At 40.1% G+C, this 12,258-nt stretch overlaps 2 protein-coding genes and 1 long non-coding RNA gene across 3 annotated transcripts in view; 2 read left to right on the top strand and 1 right to left on the bottom strand.

Moving 5' to 3' along the window:
- The window catches only part of LOC123980183 (zinc finger protein 850-like), a 104,647-nt gene extending 95,671 nt beyond the window's left edge, over positions 1-8,976 (top strand). Inside the window, 1 exon segment of the mRNA XM_046064440.1 lies at positions 6,471-8,976. Coding sequence (XP_045920396.1) covers positions 6,471-7,262 — 792 coding nt within the window. The 3' untranslated portion in view covers positions 7,263-8,976.
- LOC123980179 (zinc finger protein 271-like) overlaps positions 1-12,258 on the bottom strand; it is a 342,908-nt gene that overhangs the window by 41,087 nt on the left and 289,563 nt on the right. The gene's annotated exons all lie outside the window — the stretch shown is intronic.
- On the top strand, positions 2,344-4,772 carry LOC123980267. The gene is made up of 2 exons (XR_006827452.1): positions 2,344-2,466; positions 4,485-4,772. It is a non-coding gene; the product is annotated as an uncharacterized LOC123980267 (long non-coding RNA).

Raw genomic sequence — 12,258 nt, 5'->3', positions numbered from 1 at the left:
CTAAATGATGATGCATCTCTTTGCTCTGGCTCAGATGTTAGATGCTGCCCTACGTGACAGAACCGCTGGTCCAGATGATTTCCTGTTGTAATACTTCTCTGTTATTCTGTTGATAAATCCTCCAAAGACAAAGACGGTTTGTTGTAACTTGTTTGTTTGTTCAAATTTCTCAGTGATTCTCTGGTTATAAATCCAGCACACCCCTTTCTTTACAGTGGTGTTCTCACTCCCTCTCAGCAGGTCGTGGCATGTTTAGTTCAGCTCAAGTCAACATGACTGGAAACTTAAACAAGATTCTTTTAACCTTAAAACAGTTTTAATGTTATTGCTACAGAACAGAGTGTTAACTGTTACAACAACACATCAGTTATTCTTCTTTTTATTACATGAAACTAACATGATGTTGTTTTATCAGAAAACGACCACGTGTTATTAACAGGAGAAAGGTCTTAAATGCACATATTTGAAACTTTAGTGATCCCATGATGTGAATTTTGCAAACGTTATTCATTAGAAAACATATAAAAGCTACATTTTGATGTTTATAAACAAACTGTATGTATAGACCCTTAATATATTTATTTATTTACAATGCATGACACAACTAGATACATGTTAATCAGTTTATACATTTGTTAGAATTAGTGGTTATTTTTTATTTGCACATTATTTTATGAACCCAAGTGCAATTTGAACAGAATCATTAGTGGTTTCAATGTTACTTTTTATTATTATTATTATTATTATTTCAGACAGTCTCATACAGCTACTCGTGCAATGCAATGTAAGTGTATGGTGTAGACTGTATGTTGTGTGCGGTTGTGAAGTCTTTGTGTCAGGGTTTAGACCATTTTTAGGGGTGCTGAAGCATTTCATCTAAACACCCATAAAAAATAATACAATCATTTATTATTATTTTCTGAAAATTATTTTTTGTCCTCTGACATTAGATTTTGGAGAAGCAAGAGAAGGGACAGCCAAAAGCCTACAGTTTCATATGGTTTTATATTAAACAGATTTAAAGTCCCTAAATACTCACATTTTTCAGTTTCTAAAGATTTACTTAATGTTTAACGTTTGCTACGTTTTTCTGGGGCTGAACTGAGCCCAGGGTTTTGCAACAGAGACGGTAAATATGGATGTGCAGATGAGGCAGGACCGAGCAGCAGAAGGAAGAAATGATCAGTAATGCATTTATTATAAACTGAAATTATTTAGATATATATTTACATACAAGCATAAATGTTATAATAAAGTTTCCTTAGTGGACAGTCAGGAAAGCAGAGAGTGGAGCCACACAGTTTATTGACCTTTCTTTCTCTCTCCCTCTCCCCTTTTTGTCGTTAATCAGTTTTATTGTCTGTAATTTCCCTGCGCTGATGTTTTGCTGCTAACCGAGTAAATGCATACATTATTATTAGGAGTGGTCATGTGGATTTATCGATGTGGATTTGGACAAAGGGAGAGGAGCGTCAAGCTAAGGCTTCATTCTGTGGAAACCTACAGTTGGAATAAGCTATTTGTGTTTTCTACAATAAAAAAAAAAGAAATCACCATGTATGGTTATTAACCTTTTCCTCTATTATATGCCATAACTTGCTAATATGCACAGGCCTATAGCTGTGTTACTAGTCTAGAAACCTGATCAAAGTGAGGAAAATGTTGCAGCCTGTAGGCTCACGTTATAATTTGCCATCATGATTTCATTTTGCTTCAGATGCCGACACCCTGGCCTTTATAAAGGCAATGATCTAGCTAGATAATCTCAACAGACCCGGGTTTGTTTGTGGTGGCCTGCTGCATTATCAACTCTGACCGCCACAGATTGATTTGTTTTGTTACGGTAGTCTACCTTATCTGCCTTTTTATCTTGGTTATGAAGTAGGCTTAATATTTTCCACCCAGGGGGTAAAGCAGACTGTGATTCTTTCTGCTGAATCATTAATAGTTGCCAGCGTGAAAGTATCAGCCATGTTTGGCTTATTATTATAATAATAATAACAAATACGCTTGTTAATATTATTATCACGTGGAGCCATTTTGCTACAAAACGCTTCACACAACAGCTGTTTGCGACCTGAGCTTTCTTTTCTCCGTGAGAGGGAAGAATTTTGCTAAATAATATTTATCCAGCCAGACGGAAGGATGACCGTGAAGTCTGAATTTATCCATGGATCATGAGAAACATAGAAATTAATCACAATAAACACGCTGTCAATATTTTAGAGACCACAAACACATTCAGGGGAGCTGATACACGTCATCACGTTTTCAACTTCCGTCACGTCTCGCGGGCTGCAGGACTTGATCCGAAGAGCTCCGACAGTCCCAGAGGAGACCTGCTGGATCTCAGAGACCAGGACCGAGAGCGGGATGGAGGAGGACAACCAGGACCCGGAGCCCCGGAGCAACAACGTCCCCGGAGGACAAACAGCAGGTTCGAGCTCTGATAGCACCGATGTTCAGGTCAGTGTTCATGAACACAGCTAGCAGCTAACAAGAAGCTAACGTGGCGTTAGCTCGGCCTGGTTCCGACACGTAGCTTCATATTGACTGTAAACAAGATGTAATGTAGCAGGATTCAACAGTGGAGCCATCAGAACCCCGTATCTCTACAGAACCCACACTTAATGTGACGGTCGGAACTGGAGAGGAGGAGGAGGAGGAGGAGGAGGAGGAGGAGGTAGCCTGCTGCCTGGGTGTTAGCATGCTAGCTAGCTTGACAAAGCTAAAGCTAACTTCCTGTTCCGTGTGACAGTTTAACTTCCGGTTTACTGCGACACATCTGGGATTATCACCAGCTAAATGAAGCCGTCACTGTCTGACAAATCTAAAAGTGGGTTTCAAACATTTATTATGTTTCAGAATACAAAAAAAGGCGATTTCACTGCTTTTCAACATAATTAGACCACATTGGACCACATTGGACCAGGTCCTGAGAAACATGGACTGGATTGTCCCAAAGAGGCTTCGGTTTCCTCAAGAGTTTATGTGAAGCCTTTATTCCGTTAAGGAACCAGAATCAATAGATGATCCTGGTTCTGTTCAATAACCGGACCTTTAGGTGTGAACCCCTTTAAACATGACAGAGATGCATGATTATTAAAGTGTAAGGGTGTTCAGGGTTTTTTCTGGCTCAGAATGGGACTTTGGGGTGGGGGATTTTGCATTACAGTAAGGTCTTTATAAGTTTCTTTATAAGGTAACGGCCAGCTAAAGATAAATTAGCTCGGACCTGCCGCTGTTTGCTTCGCAACAGTCAGTTTAGATTTATTGGGGTTTTACGATACTCGGGTACACAGCTTCTCCACCTCTCAGTCGCTGTAACTAACATGACCCACATAATATACAATACTGCAACAAAACGGACACAAAACACAGAAGAAGAGCCATCGAACAAACACTTCAGTAAAGTTACTTTCTGTGGTCAAACTGTTATGCAGTGTGACACAATCTGGTCATAATATTCAGTCTAGCTCACTAACAATTTCAGCGTTGCTGAAAACTACATACTGCCCCTTTAATTTTTCTGAATTCTGTGTTTTACAATGTAAGCACATTTTGTGATGTGTGTGATCATGTGGTGGATAGGCCAGACAGAGCCCAGACCTGAATCCAACTGAACATCTGTGGGGTGATCTGAGGAGGGCTGTGCACAGGCGACGTCCTCGCAATCTGACAGATTTGGAGCGCTTTTGCAAAGAAGAGTGGGCAAATATTGCCACGTCAAGATGTGCCATGCTAATAGACTCCTACCCAAAAAGACTGACTGCTGTAATAAAATCAAAAGTATTAGTCTAAGGGTGTGTACAGCTATGCAACCAGGTTATTGTAAGGTTTAAATTTTTCCCCTTTTTTTAATTTCAGTTTGTTTTTTAATTGAATTGTTCACATTATAGGTCACATTAAAGGGTGACGAGGTTCTGACATGATTCATCTTTGTCTCATTCTTTTACATCACAAGAACCTGGCATTTTAACGAGTGTGTAGAATTTTGTATCCTGTTTACTTGGACGGGCCGTCCAGCTATAGTAGCACCTGCCAAAGTATATTTGGCAACCTTTAGCATTCTGCAGAGCGAGAGAGAGAGAGAGATGATATTACATTAAGCGGACAGCAGTGAACGCACCACTGCAGATGTCACTAACATTAGTTTGTTTCGACCCACCTGCAGCGCACTTGAAAACTGAATCACAGATGAGTTTATTAAACATGGCAACTTTATGAAAGGTAATGCTGATGCAGAAAGTCAGCAGGGACACATACAGGGAGAGACAGACAGAAGGAGGTCGAGCAAGCCGGCGTGTTTGCCGTGAGAGGTAGAGGCTAGGTGAGTGTGGGGGGAAGAGAAAGGAAGCAGATTCAAGCAGTAAATTAACCCTAAAATAAGGTGGAACATGACCTAGAATAAGCTACTGTCAACTGTGACATCTCCATTTCTTTCAGCTGCTGGGATGTCTCTCTCTTTGTGTTCTATGTTGCAGATGCCAGTAGGTGTGTTTAAGATCATCAGTTAATGGTGCCACCTGGGCCTGGTGTTCTCCAGTATATGTTCTGCACTGTGGGCTAGAGCGTAGGGGAACCCTGTTCTCTATGCTCCACGCTCCTTGTTATTTTTGTTTCTTTGACCATACAACACTCAACTCTCAATTACTTCAAGCATGCGTACCTGCTGACATGACTGACCTACTGATTATCACACTTCAGAGGATTATTTAAATATTAAGTTATTTCTGTTAGCTTAAAAATAAAAGTAATGGTACCTTTTACTGTAGTTTTGTGTCATCGTACTATTCTTTTTTGTCGATAAGACAATATATACAAATACAAAACAGGCCTACACGTCTACCGCGATTTTTATCTCCGTTTCAGAACCGTTACAGCCCTCCGCTGAAATTTAACCTTCAACTTATACTCTGAACAATATTATGAACGCAACACTTGTTTTTGCCCCCATTCATCAGGAGCTGAACTCAAAGATCTAAGACTTTCTTTATGTACACAAAAGGCCTATTTCTCTCAAATATTGTTCACAAATTCTGTGTTAGTGAGCACTTCTCCTTTGCCGAGATAATCTATCCAACTCACAGGTGTGGCGTATCAAGATGCTGATCAGACAGCATGGGTATTACACAGGTGTGCCTTAGGCTGGCCACAATAAAAGGCCTTAGGCTGGCCACAATAAAAGGCCTTAGGCTGGCCACAATAAAAGGCCACTCGTCACACAGCACAATGCCACAGATGTCACAAGTTTTGAGGGAGCGTGCAATTGGCATGCTGACTGCATGAATGTCCACCAGAACTGTTGCGCGTGAGTTGAATGTTCATTTCTCTACCATAAGCCGTCTCCAAAGGCGTTTCAGAGAATTTGGCAGTACATCCAACCGGCCTCACAACTGCAGACCATGTGTAAGCACACCAGCCCAGGACCTCCACATCCAGCATCTTCACTTCCAAGATTGTCTGAGACCAGTCACCCGGACAGCTGCTGCAACAATCGGTTTGCATAACCAAAGAATTTCTGTAGAAACTGTCAGGAACCGTGTCAGGGAAGCTCATCTGCATGCTCGTCGTCATCATCAGGGTCTCGACCTGACTGCAGTTCGTTGCCGTAACCGACTTGAGTGGGCAGATGGTTACATTCGATGGCGTGTGGCACTTTGCAGAGGTGTTCTCTTCAGGGATGAATCCAAATCCAAATTATAAAATTCAATTTGAATTATTTAATACAATTATTCAAATAGAGCAAGTCAAATTCAGTCTGTACTGACACAAAAATCAGGCCATAGTTCTCAGATTTGAGAGGAATAGGCCTTTTGTGGACATAAAGCCTTAGATCTTTGAGTTCAGCTGATGAATGGGTGCAAAAACTAAAAGCATTTATAATTTTGTTCAGTGTGTGTGTGTGTGTGTGTGTGTGTGTGTATATAGATAGATAAATATATAGATTCAAAGAATTCGGTTTTACAGCTTTTATCGATACAAATGCAATGGGATTTATTCTTCTGTTGTTTGACTACTTCTACACAAAAGTAGTCAAACAACAGAAGAATTTGCACCACAGAAACAATTAAAATAAAAGTGTGCTCTTTAAGGAGATTTATTTCCAGGCTATTCATCTCTCTTGTGCATTTTCTGCAATGCTTTGAAAATAATTCCAGCTGTCTGCATTTACACACTTTCTACACAATTTGCTTGAGTACATAAGTGTGAACAGTCGGGCATACATGCTAATAGCATACTGATCATTTATTTAGTATGCAGTACATACTAGGTGTGTATGACTGAGTATGTAATAGACAGAACATATTCAATTTGTGCTCAAAGGTCATTTATGGTTTTAGATGGCTCGCTTCACCATGATATCTCACTTACTGTGATTCTCTTTGTTGCTGTAGAGACGAGATGGACTGAAACGTCACCCCTGTCAGCACTGTGACAAGTCATTCACAACATCTAGATATTTGAAGATTCATCTGAGAGTTCACACTGGAGAGAAACTGTACAGCTGTGACCTATGTGGGAAAACTTTCACTGAATCACGTCACTTAAAAATCCACCACCGTATTCACACTGGAGAGAAACCGTACAGCTGTGAACAGTGTGGAAAAACTTTTGCTCAATCAAGTAACCTAAAACTCCACCAACGTGTTCACACTGAAGAGAAACCGTACAGGTGTGAACAGTGTGGGAAATCTTTCGCTCAATCAAGTGACCTAAAAGTCCACAACCGTGTTCACACTGGAGAGAAATTGTACAGCTGTGACGAATGTGGGAAAGCTTTCATTACATCAAGAAAACTTCAAGTCCACCAACGTGTTCACACTGGAGAGAAACCGCACTGGTGTGAACATTGTGGAAAAACTTTTACTCAGTCAAGTCACCTTAAAATCCACCAACATGTTCACACTGGAGAGAAACCGTACTGGTGTGAACAGTGTGGAAAAACGTTCACTACATCAAGTCACCTAAAAATCCACCAACGTGTTCACACTGGAGAGAATATGCACAGCTGTGAACAATGTGGTAAAGCTTTCACTACATCAAGTGAACTTCAAAAGCACCAACGTGTTCACACTGGAGAGAAACCGTACTGGTGTGAACAATGTGGGAAAACTTTCGCTCAATCAGGTAACCTGAAACTCCACCAACGTGTTCACACTGGAGAGAAACCGTACTGGTGTGAACAGTGTGGGAAAACTTTCACTCAATCAGGTGCCCTAAAAATCCACCAACGTGTTCACACTGCAGTGACATCGTAAAGCTCTGGCCAATGTGGCAAATCTTATTCCAAAAGGAGATCCCTTACAATACAACCACCTGTTATCATGTGACTGTGTTGGACTGACGTCATTTGATGACAGCTGACGAAGTTCTAGGGCCTTTCTCGTTTCCCAAATTTGGGCCTCCTTGATCCCCGAGCCTGTGACCCAGAAATCGATCTCAGCGTTGCATCTTGAAAGACATCTCAATTCCTAAAATGTACATCGAGGATCGAGGAGGCTTGCTGGAGGAGCTATTAGCGAGGGTAGATTGATGTATCCTATCGGTTATTTCTCTGTAGTGAATGATTAGGTTACGATCTGACTGTTTTCAACAGATGCTATAATGATTATTGGAACCTTGAGATGTTTCAATGCGTTATAATGTTGACAGACACGTTACTGGATAGTGAAGATATGATCTGTAGCCTTTAATGCTGCTCTTTCTAGTATGTATTGTCAGTTGTAGATCTCGTGCTGTATTTGATGCTCTGTTGATGCGTGTATGTTGTTCCTCAAATGTAAGTCGCTTTGGATTAAAGCGTCTGCCAAATGAGTAAATGTAGTGCAAAGAGTTGGTCTTCTTATCTGACAGAGATCACAGCTCAACCAGTGGACAGATGATGCAGCTGTCATTTTGTTAAATGCCTGTTTCCTCGACTCCTCTCCTTGTGTTTCCTCCTCTATTCCTCGAGCTTGCATCTAGGATGGGATGGACTTGGACACGCCGCGAGGAGTCGAGGATCGAGATGGCACAAATTTGGGAAATGAGAAAAGCCCCTAGAAAGCGGAAGCTCTTCTTTGAAGCAGAACAAACCTCTCAAAGTGGCTCCTGCACCAACCCATGCACCATCTCTTCTGCTTGTTGTTTGTACTGTTTGCAACAGTTAATGTGTCCTTGTTGTTAATGTATAAATATAATGTAAATATATCAGTCTGAGGGAAGCTGATCCAGTCACTTCCTGTTCTGCCTCACCTGATTGAATCCACCTGATCATGACAATGACGACATTGATGATTTAGACCAAACTGCTTAAATTAAATATGTTTTGATCTCTTAGCTTGCTCACTACTCAAGAATGTCTCTGTTCTACCATTTATTTTGTCTACTAATGATGTGTCTGCTTAAACAGTAAGATGAGAGCATTCATTGATGAACTGACAATTTGTTATAAACTTAATGTGACCATGTGACGGCCGAAGGGGGAACTGTAATAGAAACATTGACATTTATTCATTTAATTGATGCTTTCATCCAAAGCGACTTACAATTGCTATATATGTCAGAGGTCACACGCCTCTGGAGCAACTAGGGGTTAAGTGTCTTGCTCAGGGATAGTCTTATCCATTGCGCCATCACCACCCCCAAAAAGATTTTACCTGTCTGTACTTTTATTAATCCTCTATATGTCATTACTTTATGTTCTTTGCTCATCTTATGTGGTGTTATAATTTCCACTAAGTGTACCAGTGTTTTGATATAATGACCTTCTGTGAGATTGTTTTGTTTCATGCTTTCCTGTGAGAAAGGAGTTTCCACTGTGGTTCAAGGCTGAGAAAGGCTTTTCTGTTGGACTCCACAATTATTCTCTAGCATTAAATGTCTTCTCTGTTTCTCTGGGTCAGACTCTCTAACAGCCCTCTGGTGTATGAGCTCTGCCCTTCAGCTGATTCACTCTGTTATTCTTACTTTTAATAAAGATCACAAAGACAAGTTTTTCTTCAGACGTTGGTTCTGTTGTCAGTATTGGAGAGATTACGATATTTGTCTATGAGGCATTTTTACTATGAAGGTATGAAGGACACACATTACTGTGTTGCATGTTGGGACCTGGTTCAAGCTGTTTAAACCATATTAAAATGTTTTGGTATACATATTTGGTATTTGTTATACACTTGGTATACATTTATTTTGGATTAAATTAGGTAAGTCGGTCGTGGTCACAAAGAAAGTTGCTGCAAATTTGGCTACTTTCAGTTTCAGTTTTGTTTTTTTGTTTTTTTTGTCATTTTCTAAGATTTTGGCCCAAGATGGACGTCTATTATAGTCCAAATTTTTCCCAATACAGACAAAAAAAACCTGTTAAAAGTTGTCATTAATTCAGACACAAGAAGGTGATTGAAGTCTTGTTGTTTCCTCACTCCTCGTTTGAACTGGAAGTTGTTTCGCTCTGCCATCTTGCAGACCATCCCAAAGCTGTTATTTGCGCTCTGAGGAGCGAGGATTGAAGAGTTATAAGCGAGGATACACCAGTGAGACATCCTTCGCGGAAGTCTCACTGACTGACACGCCCCTTACTGGGTAGCAGTTATATTGATTGGTCGCAGCAGCTGATCAAACTGATCTGATACATCAGGACAGATAACGCTCAAGTGCATCACTGCAAAGTCATAAGCTATATTTGATTTACTTTATGATTCACCTTCTGGTTAAAATCTGAGTTCATTGTAGGTCAGAACAACAAAGCTGCTGTGCTAAAAGAAAATCGTTGGATTGATATGATGGAACACAGTGATCGATCTGTGACAAGTGATTGGACTGAAATGTATGGAGTTGTGTTAAAGGATATCAGAAGAGGAAATAAAAAGAAATCCTAAAACTGAGCTAAAGTAGACTTAGATATGAGTTACATCATTTCAATTTCCCTTAAACACCCCTAGTGATGATGATGATGTTGGAACGAACAACTCGTCCTGTTTCACATCAACACACTCGGAGCTGGATGGAAAACGCTGAGTTAACAGAGCCAGTCCATAAGCAGCTTCATGATACCCAGACCAGCTACAGGATTCAGGCCCCAGATTGAGAGAGCAATAAAGATGTATTGCATTAAGACATTTCTGATTTGGATTCCACACACATGGAATCATCTTCATTTGCAGAATCATCACGAAGACATTCGGAGCCTCTGCTGCTGCTGTTATTCCCTTTTACACTTCTGGAGGACTATTAATGTCCACTTTTACAGTCCATTAGATCAGCCGACCAATCAACAAGCAGACTCCAAGAAAATAGCCAGACTTCATCACCAAAACAACAAGCTCAAAATCAGGTTTATTGCAAAGTAGCTTTTAACTTACAGTGATTTTGCTTTTGTGCATTAATAGGAATTATATAAAATAAAAGCCAACAAAAGACAAGAACTGTAACCACACCTGTACGCTAAAGTCGATTTATAATAATAAAGCGACAGCTCTCTTTCTTACTACTTCTGTTTAGCTTTTAATTTTTCCAAAGCGCTTCACAAGTTTCACAAGCCATGAATTTTTAACAGATGTCTCTTGATTTAAGTTAAAATGTTACAGTATTACTCAGAACGTAGCGGTATATCAATTAAAACATCTTACAGTTTTGGCGTATGCAGTCTATATATTCTCACACTCTACCCCTCCTGCAAATCAGAGGCAGAACACATGAATCTTTGCCTGTGCGTGTAACTAGTCCACCAGTCTAACCCTCTGCACTCCTCAGAGTTTTCAAACACGTTGCTCTGAAAGGTAAAAGGTCCTCAGCAATGTTGAAGTAAACTTAATTACCTGAACTTGTTTTAAGGCTGTTTGGAGTCTGAAGAACAGAACAGAGTCTCCCTCTACCAATATAGTAATGCTGCTTTGATAAACTCTGCAGGACAAAAAGATTTGAGTCTGCTGACAAATATTATTTACACAAATGTAGATTTTTGAAGCCTCTATACGTCTTTTAAAATCTGTGAGTCACATTAATAAGAATGAAGTGAAGCGAGAGTGTAACACTCATTAGAGGATTTAACCGTCTGCAGTTTCAGATTTCAGTCATTTCCACCACAAATGTGTTCATCCAACCTGAACACTGTCCAGCCGAGAGTTTTAGAGGCTTAGTGCAAGTTGGATTTAATAACACAAATTTAAGATAAGATGGTTCTTAATTGATCCCTGGAGGAGAAATTCGGGTGTTACAGCAGCACAATGACAGAAATACAGAACAAGAATTATTAGTTCAGCTGATGCTTTTATCCAAAGAGACTTACAATAGCTCAGTGTTGGGCAAGCTACAAGCTACATTAGGCCTAGTTTATATTGAACTAACTTCATTCCACAGTAGCAATAGAAGAAAGACTAAAAACCTGCTTCAAACAGTGTCTGCAAGAGAGAAACTCCTACTGAGTGCCATATCATTTCAGCTGTAGTTCATCAACCATTGTTGTTTGTACAAAGTAACTTAATTATCACATTATTAATTAATTATATATTTTTTATTGTTTATATGTGAAACCAAGCTACTGAGAAATGTAGTTAAAATAGTAACGGTGCTACTTGTAGCGACGCTACTGCCCAACACTGCTTGATATGTCAGGTGTGACAAGCCTCTGGATCCAACCCCGGACTACCACCCAAAAGGCATACTTAGACCTATCCACTGCAAACGTACAAATAAATAAATAATTATCATTATATCAAATAAAAATAAGAATGAAATAAAAACTAGAGAAGAGAAAACTCAAATTACAGCACAATGTTAATGTAATAAATTCAGGCACTGTATTGCTGCTACCATCGCAACTTAATTTCTCCTCTAACAAGTTTTTTTTACTAAGATGATATTGCTTTATCAGAAAACGGCCACTTGTTAACAGGAGAAAGACTGATCTCCTCCTGTATCTGAAGGAGATCCAGCTGCAGCTGACAAACGTGAAGGAAGTTATCCAACGAAGGTTAAAATCAACCATCATTGACCATCTCACGACCATCATTGACCATCTCAACACAGAAGGGCCAACTCCTCAGGTCAAGACTCTGCAGTCTACTTACATCTGAAGGACAGAGGACACTCGTTTGAGGACCACCAGGTGCACATTTTAGACAGAGAAGATGGATGGTTTGAAAGAGGTGTCAAGGAAGCATCTACACCAGGGTTGAGAAGCCGTCATTGAACAGGGGAGGGGGTCTACGCCACCACTTATCCCCCACTTACAATGCTGTCCTTTCATCACTTCCCAGGAAACTCAACAAACGTAAC

The sequence above is a fragment of the Micropterus dolomieu genome, linkage group LG12, assembly GCF_021292245.1.
Source record: "Micropterus dolomieu isolate WLL.071019.BEF.003 ecotype Adirondacks linkage group LG12, ASM2129224v1, whole genome shotgun sequence".
NCBI classification, from domain to species: domain Eukaryota; kingdom Metazoa; phylum Chordata; class Actinopteri; order Centrarchiformes; family Centrarchidae; genus Micropterus; species Micropterus dolomieu.
Note: the sequence above shows the minus strand (reverse complement) of the source record. Positions and strands in the feature narration are given on the sequence as shown.